Here is a 21821-nt window from a genome sequence, read left to right on the forward strand (position 1 = left end):
GATTTGATTGATTTAAATAAATAATTAATGATTTGATTGATGTAAGATAAATAATTAGTTGATGGATAATTAATATGACAAAAAAAACGTAAGATTAGATAAGATAAGTTATACATAAATTAATAGTAAACAAACCAAACCGTACAGAATTTATACGAGAATCTAAATTTTTTTATATCATAATTTATATATTATATATTTATATAATATAATATAATTTGTTAAATAAATTTATTGTGAGACGTTATTATTGATTTATATCTAATAAACGAGTCAAAATGACTTATATTTATAATAAAAAAATATTTTTAAAATGAAAATAATATTTTTTATTGATGGAGTTATCATTACATTATTATCATATAAACTTTTTGCATAAGAAATTAACTATCATTCTAATAACATCTTTCTCAATACGATGTTTAACAATATCCTCTAGAAGTCACTAATTGTGGCTGACTTTGTTTATGTCCCTAAATCTGATTTTTGCGTCACTGCTGACGCACTAACAAGCTATTGAGCAGGTAGCAGTAGTGGTGATGATGATCCCTAAATTACTGCATTTCTTTTTTAAATTTCAAAAAAAATTTATAACCAAAAACGTCAACTCTTTTTTAATGAAAAATTTCGATTCAGACATATTAGTTTGATTTTTAGTATTGATTTTCAGTATTTTCAACGGATGTGAATTATTATAGCAGCCAGTTTGGAATTTTTTGTCCACTTTGTACTCATGAGGTGTATATAAATACAGGTGTAAGCGTAAACTCGAATTCATAAAGTGATCGGCGGAATCAACACATGTCCGCCACTGCAAATGGTGAATGCCTTGGATGGGCCGCCAGAGATCCCTCCGGATTCCTATCTACTTACGAATTCAACCGCAGGTAACTCCTTTCCGATCTTGATTTGGGCATGGCTGCTAAATTAACATGTTCTGTATTTAATTTGCTGTTTTATTGCAATTTGGGTGGCGACTGTTGTTCTTAGCCATCGATTTGTTCCATCGCTTTTTCTTTTCAGATTTTGTGGTGACCAGAAAAGAATTAGCCACTCCACTAGTTCTAAAATTTTGCCATCGTTTTCTTTTCATATTTCTTGATTTTATATGCAACCATATGCGGCCGAAGTCAAGCTCCAATTTGATGGTTTGACATTTTAATCGATCAGGTCTGTTGGAAGTGATGATGTTTCGATAAGCATTATGTACTGTGGAATATGTTATGCTGATGTTGCCTGGACCAGAAACAAACTTGGAACTTCAAAGTATCCTTTAGTTCCTGGGTATGTATATTCATTTTATAGTCTATCAAATTAGCCAATACTCTACTTCTAACTTCTGAATAAACAATTCTGAGCCATTTGCAAGAATTCTGTTTAATTTGATAGGCACGAAATCTCCGGTATCGTACGTGTGGTTGGTACCAATGTTCAACGCTTTAAAGTAGGCGATCGTGTTGGGGTTGGAACATATGTTGATTCTTGCAGAGAGTGCGAGTATAGTGATGATCACCTAGAAAACTATTGCTCAAAGGGGCCAGTGTTCACTTTTGATGGGGTGGATTCGGATGGTACCATAACCAAAGGGGGATATTCTAGCTATATTGTGGTTCACGAAAGGTGGTGGTTAACTTGTCTTTCCTTAAAGAATGTAGACATTCTAACAGGGAAACTAAATCTTAACTTGGTTCGTTTTTATTCTTTTTCTAGGTATTGCTACAATATACCTGAAAATTACCCGCTAGAATTAGCAGCACCACTGCTCTGTGCTGGAATAACGGTTTGCAGCCCCATGATGAGGCATAACATGAATCAAGCAGGCAAATCTTTGGGGATTATAGGGCTCGGTGGACTTGGCCACCTGGCCGTGAAGTTTGGCAAAGCATTTGGATTAAAAGTAACGGTATTCAGCACGAGTATTTCCAAGAAAGAAGAGTCTTTGAATGTTCTTGGAGCCGATCATTTTGTTATTTCTTCTGATCAAGAGGCAATGGCGGTAAGTCTCACTACATTACCCCTTTGAAGAGATCTATTAGACTAATTATAAACCAAAAAAAATTGAAAAGGATATGTTTGTAGAAATGGAAGTCGTGTTTTGAAATTCTGATGATGGAGATTGGTGCAGGCTTTGACCAAGTCATTGGACTTCATAATAAACACAGCATCTGGGGATATCTCCTTCGATTCATATCTGCAATTGTTGAAGACGACTGGTGTACTTGTGTTGGTGGGATCAAGTGAAGTGAAATTTAGTCCTATGCACCTCGCTCCAGGTACAAATTGATGCATAAATATATATGACTATTCAGGAGACCATTAATATGAGCGCACACTTCGCCGTTGCTATATATACGAGTTTTTTTATTGATTTAAAACAAATTATATCTTGTAGCTGCGAGGAGCGTTACCGGAAGTTTGACAGGTGGAACCAAGGAAACACAAGAAATGTTGAATTTCTGTGCTACAAACAAAATTTACCCCGACAATGAATTGATACCGATTCAATACGTGAACGATGCCTTGGAGAGGCTGATTAAGAAAGACGTGACGTATCGTTTTGTGATCGACGTTGCTAATTCGCTCAAGTAAAATGGAGGAAGGTTTGTCTGTAGGTGCTTGGTGTTTCACATAGAGGAATAAACATGTGTTCGATACGATCAAAAATAAAATAAATGTTATGGTGATAGGTTTATAATATTTATATTTTTAATATCATGTTTTTCGGGTTTTTATCTGTTGCATTTGTTAATTGGTGCGTTTTTGTCGTGTTTTGTAGTTGAAGGAAGTTTGATGATTTTGGCAAATATTTCGGCTAAAAAGTTGAATTCTATTACATTTGGAGTTGCCAAGAGAAAAGTTTGAGAAATTGAGCAAACTAGAAGAGTCTTGAGGCAAGGCGTGGGCGCGCTGAGTTACTACGATGTTACTGTCCGGTGTAAATAGAAGATTTCAGAATTTGAGAAGAAAATACCATATTTTAGGAATTTTAAATTATTGTATTTAATATATGGATGGCTTTTTGAAGATTTGAAGTTTTTGGATAAAGAGATTATGTAGAGATTTTTTATTTCATAAAAAATTTCTAATTTATCTTGTAGATAATATTATTTTTTCCTAGACTTTTTTTTTTTTTTTTTTTTTGAAAAAATCTTCTCTCTCTTAAAAAAGTTTACATGTTAGTTTAGGGATTGAGGAGAGATTTCTACAGATATTCTGCTTGCATCTAAACGCTCTGCACGGCCAAGACAATGAATATTTTTCTTCTTCTTTTCTTCTTAATAATTTTTAGGTTGAATCTTTTATATTTTTTGGGAATTATGAAGCCAACTATGCTTGGCTAAGTTTTTAGTTCTGATTCAAGGAATATTTCTTGTATTCCAATTTATTCACTGTTAGGATTAACTGTTCTCACAAATCGAAAAGCTATTTTTAATCAACATGGAACGCTATCGTGCCCAGTTGGTTATTGATAAGTTTTGACTGGATGCTGGGTTTGGTCAATTAAATTAGGAGAATACAAAAATCTTAGTGGCTATCCCTATGATTTTAAGGTTAATTGCTAGAAACTGCATGAATAAATTATTTGTTAGCCGATGACCAGTGATATAATTGAAATACGGAAATTCCTTGAATCAGAGTTTGTTTAATTATTGAATTTCATATCAATTTAATTGTTCAGCTCATTTATTTAATTCTCGCTTATTTTTATTTTTTATTTCTACTGAAAACCAAAAATTTCCCCTTTTTTAATTGTTATTCCTCGAAAGAGATAAATTTTCGTTCCATGTGGATTCGACCCTGCTCATTACTATACTCGTTTTGTTAAGGAGTAGGAATTTTAATTTTGTTGGCTGACGACAGGCCTACCAAATTTTGGCGCCGTTGACGGGGAACGGTGTTTATAATTATTTCTTCTCGTACAGGTGAATTAGAATATATTCCAGAGATCGAGAAGACGGCTAAGAGGTTGAGAAAAGAGGCGAGGCTACGACGTAACCAAGCATCGATTCCATCTCCTAGTTTGAACGCGAAATTGAACTCGAGCGAATCTGAAAGGAAATCTGACCCCGAGTTTGAAACTGAAGAAAGTGAGACAGAAGAAACAATGGCAGAACCAGCGCAGAGAACCCTCAGGGAGTTGGCTAATCCTAATGTTACTCAACAACCATTATGCATTCAATTTCCTACTACTGAAGCCAATTTTGAATTGAAATCTGGGTTGATTCATTTATTGCCAACTTTTCGTGGTCTTGCAGGTGAAGACCCGCATAAGCATTTAAAGGAGTTCCATATTGTTTGCACTGCCATGAAACCTCAAGGGATTACAGAGGAACAAATTTCACTGCGAGCTTTTCCATTCTCTCTAGCAGACAAGGCTAAGGATTGGCTCTACTATTTGCCATCTGGAACAATAACAACTTGGAATGGAATGAAGCAACAATTTCCGGAAAAGTTCTTCCCAGCTTCGAGAGCAGCAAACATTAAGAATGACATTTGTGGGATCCGGCAATTACAAGGAGAGACTTTGTATGAGTACTGGGAAAGATTCAAGAAACTGTGTGCGAGTTGCCCGCAACATCAAATTTCTGAACAACTTTTAATTCAGTATTTTTATGAGGGACTCTCAGTTTTTGATAGGAACATGGTGGATGCTGCAAGTGGAGGAGCATTAGTGAACAAAACACCTCAAGAAGCAAGTGATCTGATCGCCAACATGGCAGCTAATGCTCAACAGTTCGGAACAAGAGAAGACAACGCTCCACGACAGGTTAAAGAGGTAAGTGTTAGTCCAATTGATCAAAAATTAGATTCTTTAACATCTCTTTTGGAAAAATTGGTTGTAGGACAAGCACAACAGATCAAATCTTGTGGGATATGTTCGGTTGTTGGACATGCGACTGATATGTGTCCAACATTACAAGAAGATCCGACGCAGCAAGCCAATGCAATTGGCGGTTTTCCTGGACAACCACAGTGTCGATATGACCCATATTGCAATACCTACAATCCGGGATGGAGAGATCACCCGAATTTCAGTTACAAGAACCAAGGAGGACAACAAGGATTTCCACAACAGAATTACAACAAACAACCAACACCTGCACAATCCTCTGACTCAGGTATGTCTCTAGATGAAATTGTTAAGGCCCTTGCATCTAACACTCAGAAATTTCAACAGGAAACAAGGACCAGCATGCAGAATCTAGGAAATCAGATAACTCAATTAGCTACTGCGGTCAGCAACTTGGAGGCTCAAAATTCTGGAAAACTACCATCACAAACGGTAGTAAATCTAAGAGAAAATGCAAGTGCAATGGTGTTGAGAAGTGGAAAAAAGATCGAAATTGAGTCTACCTCCCCTATGAAGACTAATGACGGAAAGGAAATGGACAAGGAGACTGAAAACACATTCGAGGAGAAAACAAAGGTAAAACCCACATCCCATTCATATGATATATCTAATGTGGTTGCTCCTCCCTTTCCCTCTAGGTTGGAAAAATCTAAGAAGACTGACTATGAGAATGAAGTGTTGGAAATGTTCAGAAAAGTGGAAATTAACATACCCTTGATTGATGCAATTAAGCAAATTCCAAGGTATGCTAAATTTTTGAAGGATTTGTGCACTAACAAGAGGAGGCTGAGAGGTGATGAGAAAGTGAGTGTGGGAGAAAATGTATCGGCTATGATAAAAAAGTCATTACCAAATAAGTGCAAGGATCCAGGTATGTTTACTATGCCTTGTGTTATTGGGAATTTGAAGATTAAGCGTGCCATGTTAGATTTAGGTGCGTCCATAAATGTCATGCCATATTCGATTTATTGTTCTCTAAATCTGGGTCCTTTGAAAGAAACTAGAGTGGTGATTCAACTAGATGATCGTTCTAATGCTTACCCAGAAGGGGTTGTTGAAGATGTCTTGGTGCAGGTTAAGGAATTAATATTTCCCGCAGATTTCTATATCTTACGAATGGAAGAGGATTCCATGTCGAATTCACCTCCAATTCTATTGGGAAGGCCATTCATGAAGACAACTAGGACAAAGATTGATGTTGATGATGGTACCCTCTCCATCGAATTTGACGGAGAGATTGTAAAATTCAATATTTTTGATGCTATGAAGTACCCAAGTGAAAATCATTTGATATGTTTTATTGATGTTGTTGATTCAATTGTGCAGGAGGTTTTTGAGGAAGAATGTGAGACTGAAAATTTTCAAATGTATGCACAATTAGAGATGGAAGGAGACTTAGCTGAGGCTTATGAGATTTCAGAACCAGTAATTGATCAAACGAGGGTAACAAATTCAAAGGTTGAAATTCCATTCTCTCATAAAAAATTGCTACCTTCCGTTTTACAGGCACCCAAAGTAGAGTTGAAGAGTTTTCCAGACCATTTGAAATATATATATCTGGGTGATGAAGAGACACTACCGGTGATCATCTCAAAAAAATTGACTGAAGATCAGTAAGAGAGGTTGGTCACAGTACTCAAGGAGCACAAAACTGCAATCGGGTGGACTTTAGCTGATATCAAAGGCATAAGTTCGTCGATTTGCATGCATAGAATTCTTTTGGAGGATGATGCCAAACCGGTAAGAGAGTTCCAAAGAAAACTGAATCCAGTAATGAAGGAAGTGGTAATGAAAGAAATCATCAAGCTCTTAGATGAAGACATAATCTATCCCATCTCGGATAGCCAATGGGTGAGCCCGATCCATGTTGTACCAAAGAAAACAGGCATTACTGTGGTAAGAAATCAAAATGATGAGTTGGTACCGACAAGAGTACAAAACGGCTGGAGAATGGTCATTGATTTTCGAAAGCTTAACTTAGCCACCAGAAAAGATCACTTTCCCTTACCTTTTATTGATCAGACATTGGAAAGGCTAGCTGGAAAAACTTATTTTTGTTTTCTTGATGGATTTTCAGGTTACTACCATATAGTTATTGCTCAAGAAGATCAGGAGAAAACAACTTTCACGTGCCCTTTTGGAACATTCGCCTACAGACGCATGCCATTCGGACTTTGTAATGCCCCAGGTACGTTCCAACGGTGCATGCTAAGTATATTTTCTGAATATATTGAAAATTGCATTGAAGTATTCATGGACGATTTCACTGTTTATGGAAACTTATTTGAGGTTTGTCTGGATCACTTATCCAATATTTTGAAAAGATGTATGGAAACCAACTTGGTTTTGAATTATGAAAAATGTCATTTCATGGTGAATGAAGGTATTGTGTTGGGACATGTTATTTCTTCAAAAGGTATAGAGGTTGATAAATCAAAGATTGATTTGATCACACACTTGTCATTCCCCACTAACGTTAAGGAAGTTCGAGCTTTTCTTGGGCATGCAGGTTTTTATCGCAGGTTTATTAAGAATTTTTCAAAGATTACTTTGCCAATTTCCAAGTTATTGCAAAAGGATGTGCCCTTCGAGTTTGGAGAGAAATGCAAAGAGGCTTTTGACTAACTCAAGAACATGCTGACTACTGCACCAATAATCAAGCCTCCTGATTGGACCTTGCCTTTTGAAATAATGTGTGATGCCAGTAACTATGCTGTGGGAGCTGTTTTAGGCCAACGGATTGATAAGAAGAGTCATGTCATATATTATGCATCAAAGACATTGGACCCTGCACAGTGCAACTACATAACTACTGAAAAGGAGCTTTTAGCAATTGTTTTTGCTTTAAATAAATTCAGATCATATTTACTTGGTTCTAAAGTGTTGGTGTATTCTGATCATGCAGCGCTGAAGTATCTATTGGCGAAAAAGGAGTCGAAACCGAGGTTGATACGGTGGATACTTCTGCTCCAAGAGTTTGACTTTGAAATCAAGGATCGGAAGGGAACTGAGAATCTAGTAGCTGATCACCTGAGCAGATTGGTGAAAGAAGAGGAATCCATTCCTATTTCTGAATTCTTTCCTGATGAACAATTATTCCAAGTTAAAGGTATGGTTCCTTGGTATGCGGATATAGTAAACTATTTGGTTAGTGGAATTTTTCCCTCTTCCCTTAGTAAATCCCATAAGAATAAGATTCGATGTGAGGAAAAGTATTATGTGTGGGAGGAACCTGATTTATGGAAATTTTGTGCTGATCAAGTCATTAGGAGATGTGTGCCTGAAAATGAGTACAAGTCAGTTTTGGTTTTCTGTCATAACTATGCATGTGGTGGTCATTTTGGACCAAAAAAAACTGCTAGAAAAATTTTGGATAGTGGTTTGTACCGGGAAACTTTGTTTAAAGATGCTTATCTGTTTTGTAAAAACTGTGAAAAGTGCCAAAGAACGGGTTCTTTATCTCATAGAAATCAAATGCCCCAAACTCCAATTCTTGTTTGTGAAATTTTTGATATCTGGGGTATAGATTTCATGGGTCCGTTTCCTTCATCATGTGGTTATGTTTATATACTTTTGGCAGTTGATTATGTATCGAAGTGGGTAGAAGCAAAACCCACCAGGACTAACGATTCACAGGTTGTTGTAGGTTTCCTCAAGTCTAATATTTTCAGCAGGTTTGGAATCCCTAGAGCGCTAATCAGTGACCAAGGGACTCATTTTTGCAATAGAAACGTTGAGGCTTTACTGAAAAAATATGGAGTGTATCACAGGGTAGCCACCGCTTACCACCCGCAAACGAATGGTCAAGCAGAAGTTTTAAATAGGGAGATCAAATCGATTCTTGCAAAAACGGTAAATCCAAGAAGAAAAGATTGGAGTATTCGTCTGGATGATGCACTTTGGGCTTACCGAACCGCATACAAAACTCCTATTGGGATGTCCCCTTACAGATTAGTGTTTGGGAAGGCGTGTCATCTGCCAGTTGAGATTGAGCATAAAGCATATTGGGCGGTGAAACGCTGTAACATGAACTTGGATGAGGCAGGAGAGACTAGGAAGCTGCACCTACAAGAGTTAGAGGAACTATGTTTGGAGGCTTATGAGAACTCAAGGATTTATAAAGAGAAAACGAAGCTGTTTCATGATAACTCCATCTTGAGGAAGCAATTTACTGTTGGCCAAAAAGTATTGCTTTTTAATTCTCGGTTGAAATTAATGCCAGATAAGCTTCGTTCTCAATGGATTGGTCCATTTGTTGTTACTCACGTGTTCCCTTATGGTGCAGTAGAAATTAAGAGTTTGGATACAAAAAAAAATTCAAAGTGAATGGACATCGACTGAAGGTGTTTCTTGAAGATGAGAGTGTGTCGTACATGGAGATCGATTTAACAAATCCTGATTATTCCACAACTTGAGGGGATTGGTAACGTCGAGCATAACGACGCTAAAAAATTGCGTTTTTGAGAGGCAACCCAATGTTTTTTTTATTTATTATCGTAATTAGATTTTTTTTATGCTTACTTTTGAAATAAAAATAAAAATAAAAATAAAAAATTCAGAAAATAATTTTTTACAAAGCGTGCCCACACCATATGAAAAATCTTTTTCTGTACAAAAAAACCAATTTTTCTTCTTTAAAAGTTAAAATTTTCAGAAAATAAATTTCTATAAGGCGTGCCCACGCCCTATTAAAAATTATTTTCTGTTTTAAAATAGCACTTAATAATTTGTTTTAGTTTTTTTTATTAATAATTACGTTAATAATAATTAAAATACGGTTTATAGCCAAATAATTTTTTTTTGTACAGGGCCGCCTCTTTCTTTTTCGTTTCTTTTCTGATCGTGTCTCTTACACCGTCATCTTCCTCACAACTTCATCGCCGATTTTTTTCCTGTACAAAAGGAACACCGCCGCTGCATAACCCTGTTCGTCCCTTGCCTTTAGCATCATCATCATCTTACCCATCACAAATCACTCCCTACTGTTCTGCTCTTTCTCACCATCATCCCTCGCACCGAACAGCAGGGACGAACATCACCGCCTGTTTTTGAACCAGTCACCGCCGATCGTTCCTGCAAACTCCACGCTGCCATCTGATCATCACTGTCCCGCTTCACTTTGCAGACCACCTTCACCATCATAAATCACCACCACCCCTCCGACATCTTCTCAGCGCCGCCCGCACCACCGTCCAGCCACCTTTGTTTCACCGTCCGTGCACCAACAGCCGCGCTATCTCATCATCATCACCGGTCAACATCTTCCCCTTCACAACAGGGACGCTGCTGCGGTTCTTATCCTTCAGGCCCACGCCCAAACATCACCATCGTCTCACCTTCGTCGTCACGGAATAGCAGCGTTGCAACACGAGCATCCTGCATCTTTCTCTGTTCGTCTCTCGCGCCGAACAATCACAGACCGTGTTTCTCTCCATCATCACTTGCCGTCTTCTTAATTCCAGACGCCACTGTTGTCCATCACCGAAGTCGCGCCCGTTCATCTCCATCTCTGCCAGTGACATTGTCGATCTTCACCATATATCATCTTCAAACATCACCACAACAGCGACGTCGTCCACATATATCCAACTCCAGCGGCCGCTACTTATCTTCATCTCCGACAGCGTCTCCGCCAATAACAAATCGGTGATATCTCTTCCCTTTTTGTTTGCTCATTAATTGATTATTTATTTGTGTGTTACTGTGATTGCATTGTTGCCGGTTACTTTGTTGAAAATATATTTTTGATATCATGGGTCGAGAGTCTAGTGCTACGAAAAAGAGAGTTGGTGAATCTAATTCGTCTCCTGCGTATAAAAGGGCGAGAATGGGAAAGGGAATGAATGTGTTACCGCCTTCTGAATCTGATTTGAATGGTAATTTAGTTTTTAATAAAAAGGAGGAAAAGGATAGGTACAAATTGATTTGTCAAAAACAGATAATTCCCTGTAAGTATATTGATCACCCCACCTTGGAGACTTTGAATATTAAGGATAAAGTGTTGAAATTAATTCATAACATTGGGTGGGAGTCTTGTTTTTCTGTTTCATGTCCTGCATATACCGAGCTGCTACGAGAGTTTTATACTACTTTTGAATTTGTCAAACCTGAAAATTTTACACTCTCGAGCCCAGGAGTAGTTTGTTTTCGTTTGATGGGGCGCACTTTCAAATTATCAATCACTGAATTTAATTTGACCTTTGGTTTTATCACCGAAGAATTTGCTAAAACTGATGATTATTTGACTAGTGCTTGTGACTATGATGACAAATTTACCCCCATTCTTGTTTATCGAGCTACATCGAACCAAAAAGATTATGACCCAAGTAAGTCCAAGGACTCGTACCTTTATGATCCAGCTTGGAAATACATTCATAGGTTCTTGGCTTTTAATTTTTCGGGTCGAAAAGATTCTGCAGGTGTGCTAACAAAATCTGAACTTTTCTTCTTTTGGTGCATGGAAGGCCAGAAAAAAGTTAATTTGGGTTATTGGTTGGTTTCACAATTTGCTAGTGTAGTAGCAAATAAACGTCATTTGATTCTTGGTTCCTTGATTACTGCACTAGCTGTCAATGCCAAATTGCTTGATTTGAATAATAATAATTTGCATGTGGCTTATCCTATGTATCCTTTGATTTGCGTTGTTTAGAGAGTATGTGACTCATAAAACAAATGCAAGGAGTTTTCTCGTTTTGTCCACCAGGTCCTGCTACAGCGAAGTCTAGCCAGACCAATTTTGATCCTGATATCTTGCCCGAGCAACTGGACATTCGTCCACCATCACCGATTTCTACACCATCATCCTGTTCTCGACCGTGTACCAGGCGTTTCATCGAGGAAATTTCTGATATCCGGCAGCAATTGATAAGAATGGAGAAAAATCAGCTGTCATTTTATCGACACATGGGTTTTGATCCGCCGTTTTCCCCACCTCAGCAGTAGATTACACTTTCGTCGATGCTCAAAATTTTCAGGGGAGTTCTCTATTTTTTCTTACGTTTTTATTGTTTTATTTGAGCATTTATTTATGTCATTGAGGACAATGCCTGATTTAGGTGTGGGAGGTTTTTAGGGATTTGTATTATTCTATTTTGTGAGTTTTTGTCCAAGAGATATTTAGTTCATGATTATTGTTTCTCTTTTCTGAATCCTGGATACTTCTGACACTGATCCTTTGAAAAAATGAAAAAAAAATAATAAAATTTTGTATTCTCTTTGCTGCATTGTGGGTAGTTGCTCTTGATGATTGGTTGAAAGGACAAATGTATGAGTCTAACACATAGCCATATTTTGTGGTGAGATTTGAGCCAATTAGCAGTCACTATATCATGCTCTATTTTCTTGATGGTGTGTTTGTCATGCATTGTTGATTTTTCTAGAACTTGCATTGTTATACATGTTCTCATTAACCCCTTTTGGTGGATTGAATGCATTGTTCAAGAATTAAGGGCCCTAGGTTAAAACCATTTTTTCACATGCCCCTGCTTTGAGCATACCCTTATCATATACCCTTAGTGAACCAATTTTGAGCCTGATGCTTTTCTTTGAAAAATACCTATACTACAAGCCATGAAAATCCTTTCTTCATTGATTATCCCATTTTTGAACCTTGAATTGAAAAATCATGTAAACTTTTCACATATGGCACTATTTGAAGCAAAAGCTATGAAAAAAATGTAGAGACTTAGTTACTCATGATCCAAGTTTTATAATTCTCTTTTCTACATTTCAGATTCTCGAAAAATGAAAAAAAATGAAGAGAAAATACGGGAGAAAAAAAAAAGAAAAAAAAGGGAAAAAAAAGAAAAAAGAAAAGTGATAAATGAACTTATTGGATGTTAAGATTTTAATGAGCTGCAGATGAATAATTGGGTGAATTGGTGTTTGTGAAAGATTTTATATGATTATTTCAATTCTATTAGCCATTTTATCCTTTTATCCTACCTTTCCCATAGCCCCGTTACAACCATATTTATGCTCTTTGATCGTGCATTTTAATTCATTCATTTGGTGGGAAATACGTGATATATTTGCAAGCTTATGGTTAAAAATCTTCTATGTTTTGACATGAGCGTTTTCTTTGATATATATATACACCAAAAACATTTTTGTGGAGTGCAATGAGTGAATCCTGTGAGGAGTTGTTGGACCTATACATTTTAATTTTGATACAATTGATTGAGTTGATTGTCTATGATGTTGGTGTGAAAATTTTTTCTTTTGGCTTGTTTTCATGCATGAGATGCATGAATTTTTGTTTGGGATTGGTTGAGGAAGAGAAAGGAGGATGATAAGTTGGGATGATGGATTGAACTAGTATATGCTTGAGGACAAGCATAGTTTAGGTGTGGGAGATTTTGATAGGTTTATAATATTTATATTTTTAATATCATGTTTTTCGAGTTTTTATCTGTTGCATTTGTTAATTGGTGCGTTTTTGTCGTGTTTTGTAGTTGAAGGAAGTTTGATGATTTTGGCAAATATTTGGGCTAAAAAGTTGAATTCTATTACATTTGGAGTTGACAAGAGAAAAGTTTGAGAAATTGAGCAAACTAGAAGAGGTCTTGAGGCAAGGCGTGGGCGCGCTGAGTTACTACGATGTTACTGTCTGGTGTAAATAGAAGATTTCAGAATTTGAGAAAAAAATACTATATTTTAGGAATTCTAAATTATGGTATTTAATATATGGATGATTTTTTGAAGATTTGAAGTTTTTGGATAAAGAGATTATGTAGAGATTTTTTATTCCATAAAAAATCTCTAATTTACCTTGTAGATAATATTATCTTTTCCTAGACTTTTTTTTTTTTGAAAAAATCTTCTCTCTCTTAAAAAAGTTTACACGTTAGTTTAAGGATTGAGGAGAGATTTCTACAGATATTCTGCTTGCATCTGAACGCTTTGCACGGCCAAGACAGTGAATATTTTTCTTCTTCTTTTCTTCTTAATAATTTTTAGGTTGAATCTTTTATATTTTTTGGGAATTATGAAGCCAACTATGCTTGGCTAAGTTTTTAGTTCTGATTCAAGGAATATTTCTTGTATTTCAATTTATTCACTGCGAGGTTTTGAGTTTGAATTGAAGTTTTTGCTTGTTTCTAGTATTTGTTAATTTATGATTTATTTCATGAAAGTTGTGAGTCGATTAATCTGACAAATTAATTTGATTTATGATTTTCTATTGCTATCCAAGAATTCAGTGATCCGTAATTGTCATGAATGATTGGTACTTGAGTAGCGATAGATTATGTGTGTTGTGCTATCATGGCATGTTTGATCTAAATAAATTAACGAAACTAGGTTTAACAATTGCAGCTATCTCGATTGTTAGATTTTAGGATTAACTGTTCTCACAAATCGAAAAGCTATTATTAATCAACATGGAACGCTATCGTGCCCAGTTGGCTATTGATAAGTTTTGACTGGATGCTGGGTTTGGTCAATTAAATTAGGAGAACACAAAAATCTTAGTGGCTATCCCTATGAGTTTAAGGTTAATTGCTAGAAACTGCATGAATAAATTATTTGTTAGCCGATGACCAGTGATATAATTGAAATACGGAAATTTCTTGAATCAGAGTTTGTTTAATTATTGAATTTCATATCTATTTAATTGTTCAGCTCATTTATTTAATTCTCGCTTATTTTTATTTTTTATTTCTACTGAAAACCAAAAATTCCCCCTTTTTTAATTGTTATTCCTCGAAAGAGATAAATTTCCGTTTCCTGTGGATTCGACCCTGCTCATTACTATACTCGTTTTGTTAAGAAGTAAGAATTTTAATTTTATTGGCTGACGACAGGCCTACCATATGGGTACGAGAGCACTCCTTTGCAGAAGTGAACATTTTGTCTTATGAATCATGAATGGAATTAGCACATCTTATTTTTAAGTTGTTATTATTTTTTTAAAAAAATTAATATGTACGTATACAATTTTTTTATTTAAAAAAGTACGTATACATTACATGCATAGGAGTGCTAGTATAATAATAAAGAAGAAATATTTTTAAGTTGTTATTCTCAATTTTTTTTAAAAAAAAAACTACATCTTATTTAATATATTAACCTCTGATCTGGTTAAAAAAATAAATAACTAAATAACCTCTAATCAGTCCAATTACATTATTTTAAGTTAGTCAGAACTTCAGATTTGTACCATACAAATGTAAAAACAAAAAATAAATAAATAATACTTCAGATTTGTTAGTGGTTAATAGCTAGAGTGCGGTATATACTATATACCGCACTTATTTTCGGTATCTTATGTACGGTAAGTGCGTTATATATCGAAATAACGAAAAAAATTATAATAAAATATATTTTAATTATATGTAAGAATTTTAAAATATATTTTAATATATATATTTTTTATAATATTGGATTAGACGGTATTATATCGATACCGTATTGAATTTCGGTATACCGAAAATTTTCGGTAAAAACGATATTAATTTATGTTGTATCGAAATATATATCGATAGGTATCTATTTTTTCGGTACCGAAATTTTCGATACAATATGAGGTATCATTAAAATTCATATATTGTACCGAACGAGCCCTACACGTGAGTGACGGGGCCAAAAACATAGTGTAGAAAGATTTGGCTTGTCGGCTTAACCGAAGGTGCATTAATTTTACCACTAACAATGCATGCTTAGTCAACAATATCAGTTGATATTGTGTATATATCATGAATATATTCTATGTAATATTTATCATTAAGTTGCAGTAAATACAATATTAGTTGATATTCCTATAAATTATAACTCATGATATATAGGAACTCCTATTATACGGTTCGGTGAAAAATTATTACATTTTATAGCAAGTATTATTTTTCATGGTAAATATGGGATGAGTCGACTCGTCTCATGAATATAGATCCGTGAGACTATTGCACAATAGATATATTTATTATAATTTGTAGCCTAAATAATCACAATTTAACGAAGTAATTGATAAATTTACAATAAATTAAAGTTGAATTTTAGGAACGATTTAATCAGCTTTAATTCGGATATTTGGTTGAAGTGTTTGATGGTGTTGGGGATTAATTGTTGGCAAGTATATGCCGTGTTATTAGGGATAAGTAACGGTGGGCTTACTTTATTCCATAAACTATGCTAGTACTGACAATATTTACAATAATTGTAAAATATAGTTTTAATTTTATGGAAAAACATTTTCCCCTCTAAAAGTTAGATTGTCTCATTTTGGGTTTGACATGACATCAAATGCATTGATATTTGAGTCTTAGTTTCATCATTTTTTTAGTGATATATAAGGATTTTTCGATATCTATAACACTCGATGAAATAAGATTAAAAGTGTCGGGAAAAATTAATAAATTTTTTTGTCCTCAACTGTACGTATAGGGGTTTGTGTGATTATACAAATATCATTCCAGATATCAAACCTTAAATTCTTTTTGTAATCCTCAACTCAAGAAAGTACTTGATGGTCATTTGGTGATTTACGTGTAAAAATTATCGAACTCCTAATTACATATATATTTAGATCAATGAGCAATCTTACGTATAAATACACGGTTTACAAGATTATAATTTATAATTATTTTATCTTTTAAATTCAACTTTTACTACATAATTGCCCTACAACGTGAAGTGAAGCCCGACTCATTTGCCGTGAACTTTATTATTGAGGACCATTGAGAAATACATAATCAGTTATAGTGATAACGGATCATGCATATATTGATAAATGAGTACCTTTAGATTGTTCATGGGGTAGTGTTTGTAAAAGGTAGGTTGAAATGATCCGTTATAATGAAAGTCGTAATTTTTTGGGAAAATATTTTATTGGTCCACTAATTTATCTATTTTTTTTTGTTTTGATCAATTAACTTTTCAAAATTTGGTTATGCATGGTACAATAAATTTTAATTTTAAGTGATTTTGGTCCAATTGTTGATGTGACGGTTTGACACGTCATCATTTTTCGATGTCATATCAGCATTTTCCGGTGCCACAACAGCATGAACCAAAATCACAGAAAATTAAAAGTTAGTGTACCAAAACCAAATTTTGAAAAACTAATTGACCAAAATAAAAAAATTGACAAGTTAATGGACCAAAAACACTATTTTTCTAATTTTTTAACTGTACATTTTTTACGTGCGATTTTGGTCATCAATATTGACAAATTTCAGTTTCAATTACGTGACTACGTCTCTTTCAAATTTGGACAATTTTAGTCTCTCTCTTTTTAAAAAAAAAAAAAATATTTGGAATGCTTGTAGCACAACTCACATTAGTATTTCACTGGTATCATCACATCAACATCATATCGAAAAAATGATTAAAATTACCAAAAAAAATATAGTAGCCTAAAACTAAAATTTCACTACACAAACTATCAAAATCACAAAAAGAAACTTATATATGACCGAAATCGTGATTTTAATTTCTCTTATTTATAACTCACACTTGTTCAATTATATATATATATTGTAATACAATATATTAATAAAACATAATAAACTAAACATTATGAGGGTGATTAGTCAGTTATTGAACAACATAATTTACTGAGTTGGATCCAAATTAAATATTCATAACATATTGAAGCTCGATTAGAGATAGGTAAATTAATTTAATTTAATTTGGTTGCAAACACACAATATGAAACGACCCTAACTCTCTAATTATTAAATAAATATGCGCAATTTTTTTTTTTTTATACTTACTAAATAAAATATGTACATATATGCCCATACATATACGCACAGAATAAAAAGATTTAAAATAAATAAATAAATAAATAAATAACTTAAATAAAAATGCATTCTTTAATAAAATAAATATCTGAGTCAAATATTGAATTAAAATACTGCATAAATAAAATGATTAAAGTTTGCATGCACTGAAAATATTTAAATAAAATATTCCAACCCACAATCCCTGAAAAATAATAAAAATATTTAACGTGCTGAAATATTCAAAACATGCAATGTGACTCAGACATCTATCACGGTCACGGGGTCACTGCATGTCCGCTCATATGTCCTCGCCGCCGGTAGGAGCTACATCCTTCTCTACGTACTCACCTGCACCATACCAGTGTAGTGAGCCTAGAGGCCCAACATGCTAACATAACAAGGGTTTAAAATAATTTAAATCAATTTACTACTAATACATAATATATATATATGAATGAGCATGCTTAAAAATATCATAACATATCATAACTTAAATTAACTTAAATAACATAATACATAAATATTGTTGAGCAAATTATTTTCTAACATCGCATGATTGTATCCGTAGTGTAACCTTAAATCATACATTAAATACTGATCAGCGTGAAAACCAACGTACGTGGCGGTGACGAATCACCTCTTAAATTGACAGTAAACTGCCCTTCAATAGTTCACATATGGGGACGAATCCCCCTCAAATCTCAAATTGTCACACTACTTCAACTTCCAACATAAAATATTTTCTTATTGCTCAACCTTAAACATTTAATCGTACATAAAATTATTTCATGAATGCATGTACTTAAAAAAAATGTGTGTCCTTCATATATATTTAATTTAATTTCATACTAACATATACATATTAAAATAATTTCAATGCATAAAAATAATTAAATATATAATCAGGACACATGCAATTTCTCATGGATTGTACTGGATTGCTGGCCCTAACACTCAAGCCCAATTACTTAAATCTGGCCCATTAACACTGAGACTGGCCCATTAACATACTTAAGCCCAATAAAATTATTCTAAGCCCAATTAAATAATTCAAGCCCATTAACAACCAATTCTGGCCCAATGGGCCCAAAAGCCCAAAGACTGGCCCAATAACTTTCATGGGCCCTAAAGCCCATAAAAATTAGTGGGCTCACTTAATTAAATTAATTAAGCCCAAATAATTAAGTTCAACCCAAAATAATTAAATGGAGCCCAATTAAATTTTTAGATTTAATTAGGCCCATTAAACCCTTAATTAAACTAAAAACTTAAAAATAAAAATACCCGAGTCCAACTAACTTAACCCGGACCCGGACCCAACTAACTTAACCCATGACCCGCTGACTTGACCCGAACCACCAAACCCGACCCTGACCCAACTGAAAACCCTATCCCGAACCCAATCTGCCCCTCCCTCGTTCCTCTCGGCCCGCCGCGAGCAGCAGCCCTTCTAGGGCTGCTGCCGCCCTGCTTCGGCCACCCCTGGCCGGAGCCCCGCTGCCCAAACGTAGCCCACGTCTGGGCGGTTCGAACCTAGCCCCTGACCCCGGCCCATGCACCCCACAGGACCGAACCCGATCCCCTTCCCACAGAACCCTATTCTGCGACTCCTCTTGGCCGATCTGCAGCAGTTGGTTCCCTGGGCTCGTTTGGCTCGAGCCATTCAAGCCATTCGAGTCCAGAAACACCTAGGACACCCTAAGGACCCTGACCAGCAGCTAGAACGCACCCATGGCATCAAAACGTGAACATGAATCATTCAAACCACACTACAATGCTCGACTCCATGAAAGCCGATGTGTTCTGAAAAATCTTTAAAGATTTAGATGCATACATCATACACACACCATAATAACTGAGAGGTACAAAAATTCAGAAGAAAAACATGCCTAGCACCGAAGTTTGAAGAGAAACAGGCGCGTGGGACGATTCCGGGATGACGGGGTGACGACGACAAGCTTTGGACCTTCAAAAACGTGGCTATGGTGTTCTTCCTTGGGGCTGCTCGGTTGAGGAGGAGGATGAACAGTAGGGTGGCGGCTGTGTGTGTGAGTGATCGGGTGAGGGGTGGGTTTGGGTAGATTAGGTTTTGATTTTTAATTAATAAAAATAGGTTTTAGGTAATTAAGAATAATTAAAAGTTTTAAATATAAAATATAAAATTTTAAAACTCCAAATAAAATTAAAATCTGATAACTTAAATTAAAAATATAAAAATCCCGAAATTACAATTTAAGGGAATTTTAAAAATAATTAAAAGTCATTAAAATGGCTAAATTTGGATAAAAATGGACTCCATAAATTATATAAAATTAAATACTAAAATTTTTGAGGTAATAAAACTCAAAATAATATTTTTGGGCTCTTAAAAGGCTCATGAATTAAATTGGATAGAAAATTGTCATCTCGTCCGTCCACGGTCCCGTCTACGCGATAAAATAATTAAAATACTAAAAATCCTAAAAATCACTAATTATGGATTAAATGCTTAAAAATAAATTAAATCATGCACAAATAATTCACATAATTATTTAACCCATAAATCAAAAATTTAAATAATTAAATTCCCTAATTATGCATGCGAATTTACGTATTTAAAATACCGGGTGTTACAATTCTCCCCCCCTTAAATTGGATTTCGTCCTCGAAATTAAAGTACTTACCCGAACAACTCCGGGTAGCGAGTCCTCATATCTGCCTCGGTCTCCCAAGTAGCTTCCTCCTCCGAGTGATTCAGCCACTGGACTCTGACCATCGGTATAACACGCGTCCTAAGCCTCCGCTCCTCCCTAGCCAAGATCCGTATAGGCCTCTCCTCAAATGCTAACTCCGGTGTCAACTGAAGAGGCTCAAAATCCAATACATGTGACGGGTTGGAGACATATCTCCGAAGCATGGATACATGGAAAACGTTGTGCACTGCCGCTAGCCCTGGTGGTAGAGCTAAACGGTAGGCCAACGTGCCAACTCTCTCCAAGATCTCGAATGGACCTATATACCTCGGATTAAGCTTGCCTCTCCGGCCAAATCGCACTACTCCCTTCATAGATGACACCTTCAGGAATACGTGATCACCTACAGCGAACTCCAAATCTCGTCGTCTGATATCTGCATAACTCTTCTGACGACTCTGAGCAGTCCTCATCCGATCTCGAATCTGGGTCACAATGTCAGCTGTCTGTTGCACAATCTCAGGACCAAGTAAAATCCTCTCACCAACCTCATCCCAATGCACAGGAGATCTGCATCTCCTCCCATACAATGCTGCATAAGGAGCCATACCTATAGACGACTGAAAACTGTTGTTATAGGTAAACTCCACTAATGGCAGCCTAGTCTCCCACGAGCCCTGAAAATCGATGACACAAGCTCTCAGAAGATCCTCGAGAACCTGAATCACTCTCTCAGACTGACCATCTGTCTGGGGATGGAATGCTGTGCTGAATAAAATTCTAGTTCCCAAAGCTGTGTGCAGACTCTTCCAAAACGCAGATGTGAATCTCGGATCTCTGTCTGACACAATAGACACTGGTATGCCATGCAGTCTAACAATCTCTCTGATGTAAAGCTCTGCATACTGTGTCAAAGAATAAGTAGTCCTCACCGGCAAGAAATGAGCTGGCTTGGTGAGTCTATCCACAATCACCCAAATCGATGTGCAACCTCTGGCACTCCTCGGTAAGCCAACCACAAAGTCCATCGTAATATTCTCCCATTTCCATTCCGGAATAGGAAGAGGTCTAAGAAGTCATGCTGGACGCTGATGCTCTGCCTTGACTTGCTGACAAGTCAAGCACTCTGACACCACTCTCCCGATGTCACTCTTCATTCCGGGCCACCAATACAATAGCTACAAATCTTTGTACATCTTCGTACTTCCGGGGTGAATGGAGTAAAGAGATGTGTGAGCCTCTGCTAAAATCTCAGCTCTCAAATGATCGACGTTCGGTACCCACATCCTACCACGGTACTGAATGATACCATCCACCACTGTATACAAGAGGTTACCCCTAGCCTCATCTCTCTGTCTCCATCGCTGTAACTCCTCATCAGTAGACTGTCCATCCCTGATCCGATCTCGCAAAACTGGCTGCACCGTCAATACTGACAGACTCGGTGCATGACCACTCGGATAAAACTCCAACCCAAACATCTGAATCTCACTCTGCAGTGGTAGCTGTACTGACAAACACGATACCACTGACGACTTTCGACTCAAAGCATCGGTTACTACATTAGCTTTACCC

The 21821-nt window shown here is 35.9% G+C and overlaps 1 protein-coding gene and 1 pseudogene across 3 annotated transcripts; both read left to right on the forward strand.

Annotated features, from left to right (window-relative positions):
- The first annotated feature begins 589 nt into the window (after positions 1–589).
- LOC140873000 (probable cinnamyl alcohol dehydrogenase 1) lies at positions 590–13610 on the forward strand. Of its 3 annotated transcripts, XM_073275960.1 has the most exons (7): positions 597–887; positions 1171–1284; positions 1390–1620; positions 1711–1996; positions 2126–2273; positions 2393–2600; positions 2777–3139. In XM_073275960.1, exons 1-6 carry the CDS (start codon positions 802–804, stop codon positions 2587–2589), a joined length of 1062 nt encoding a protein of 353 aa, XP_073132061.1. In that variant the 5' UTR covers positions 597–801; the 3' UTR covers positions 2590–2600; positions 2777–3139. The 3 variants fall into 3 exon arrangements, with proteins under 3 accessions (XP_073132060.1, XP_073132059.1, XP_073132061.1); XM_073275959.1 differs by lacking the exon at positions 2777–3139 and adding an exon at positions 13306–13610 and having other exon boundaries at positions 590–887; positions 1390–1996; XM_073275958.1 differs by having other exon boundaries at positions 591–887; positions 1390–1996.
- On the forward strand, positions 2678–9412 carry LOC140873066 (uncharacterized; annotated as a pseudogene).
- Positions 13611–21821: the final 8211 nt, after the last annotated feature.

The sequence above is a fragment of the Henckelia pumila genome, unplaced genomic scaffold (genome assembly GCF_033568475.1).
Source record: "Henckelia pumila isolate YLH828 unplaced genomic scaffold, ASM3356847v2 CTG_525:::fragment_3, whole genome shotgun sequence".
Classification (NCBI taxonomy): domain Eukaryota; kingdom Viridiplantae; phylum Streptophyta; class Magnoliopsida; order Lamiales; family Gesneriaceae; genus Henckelia; species Henckelia pumila.

Excerpts from the sequence above, each read along its gene's own strand:
- LOC140873000 (XM_073275959.1), top strand. The coding sequence starts at position 802 with ATGTCCGCCACTGCAAATGGTGAATGCCTTGGATGGGCCGCCAGAGAT. Across the intron at positions 1,285-1,389 it reads AAGTATCCTTTAGTTCCTGG|GCACGAAATCTCCGGTATCG; the intron begins GTATGTATATTC and ends TTAATTTGATAG. Across the intron at positions 1,997-2,125 it reads CTGATCAAGAGGCAATGGCG|GCTTTGACCAAGTCATTGGA; the intron begins GTAAGTCTCACT and ends AGATTGGTGCAG.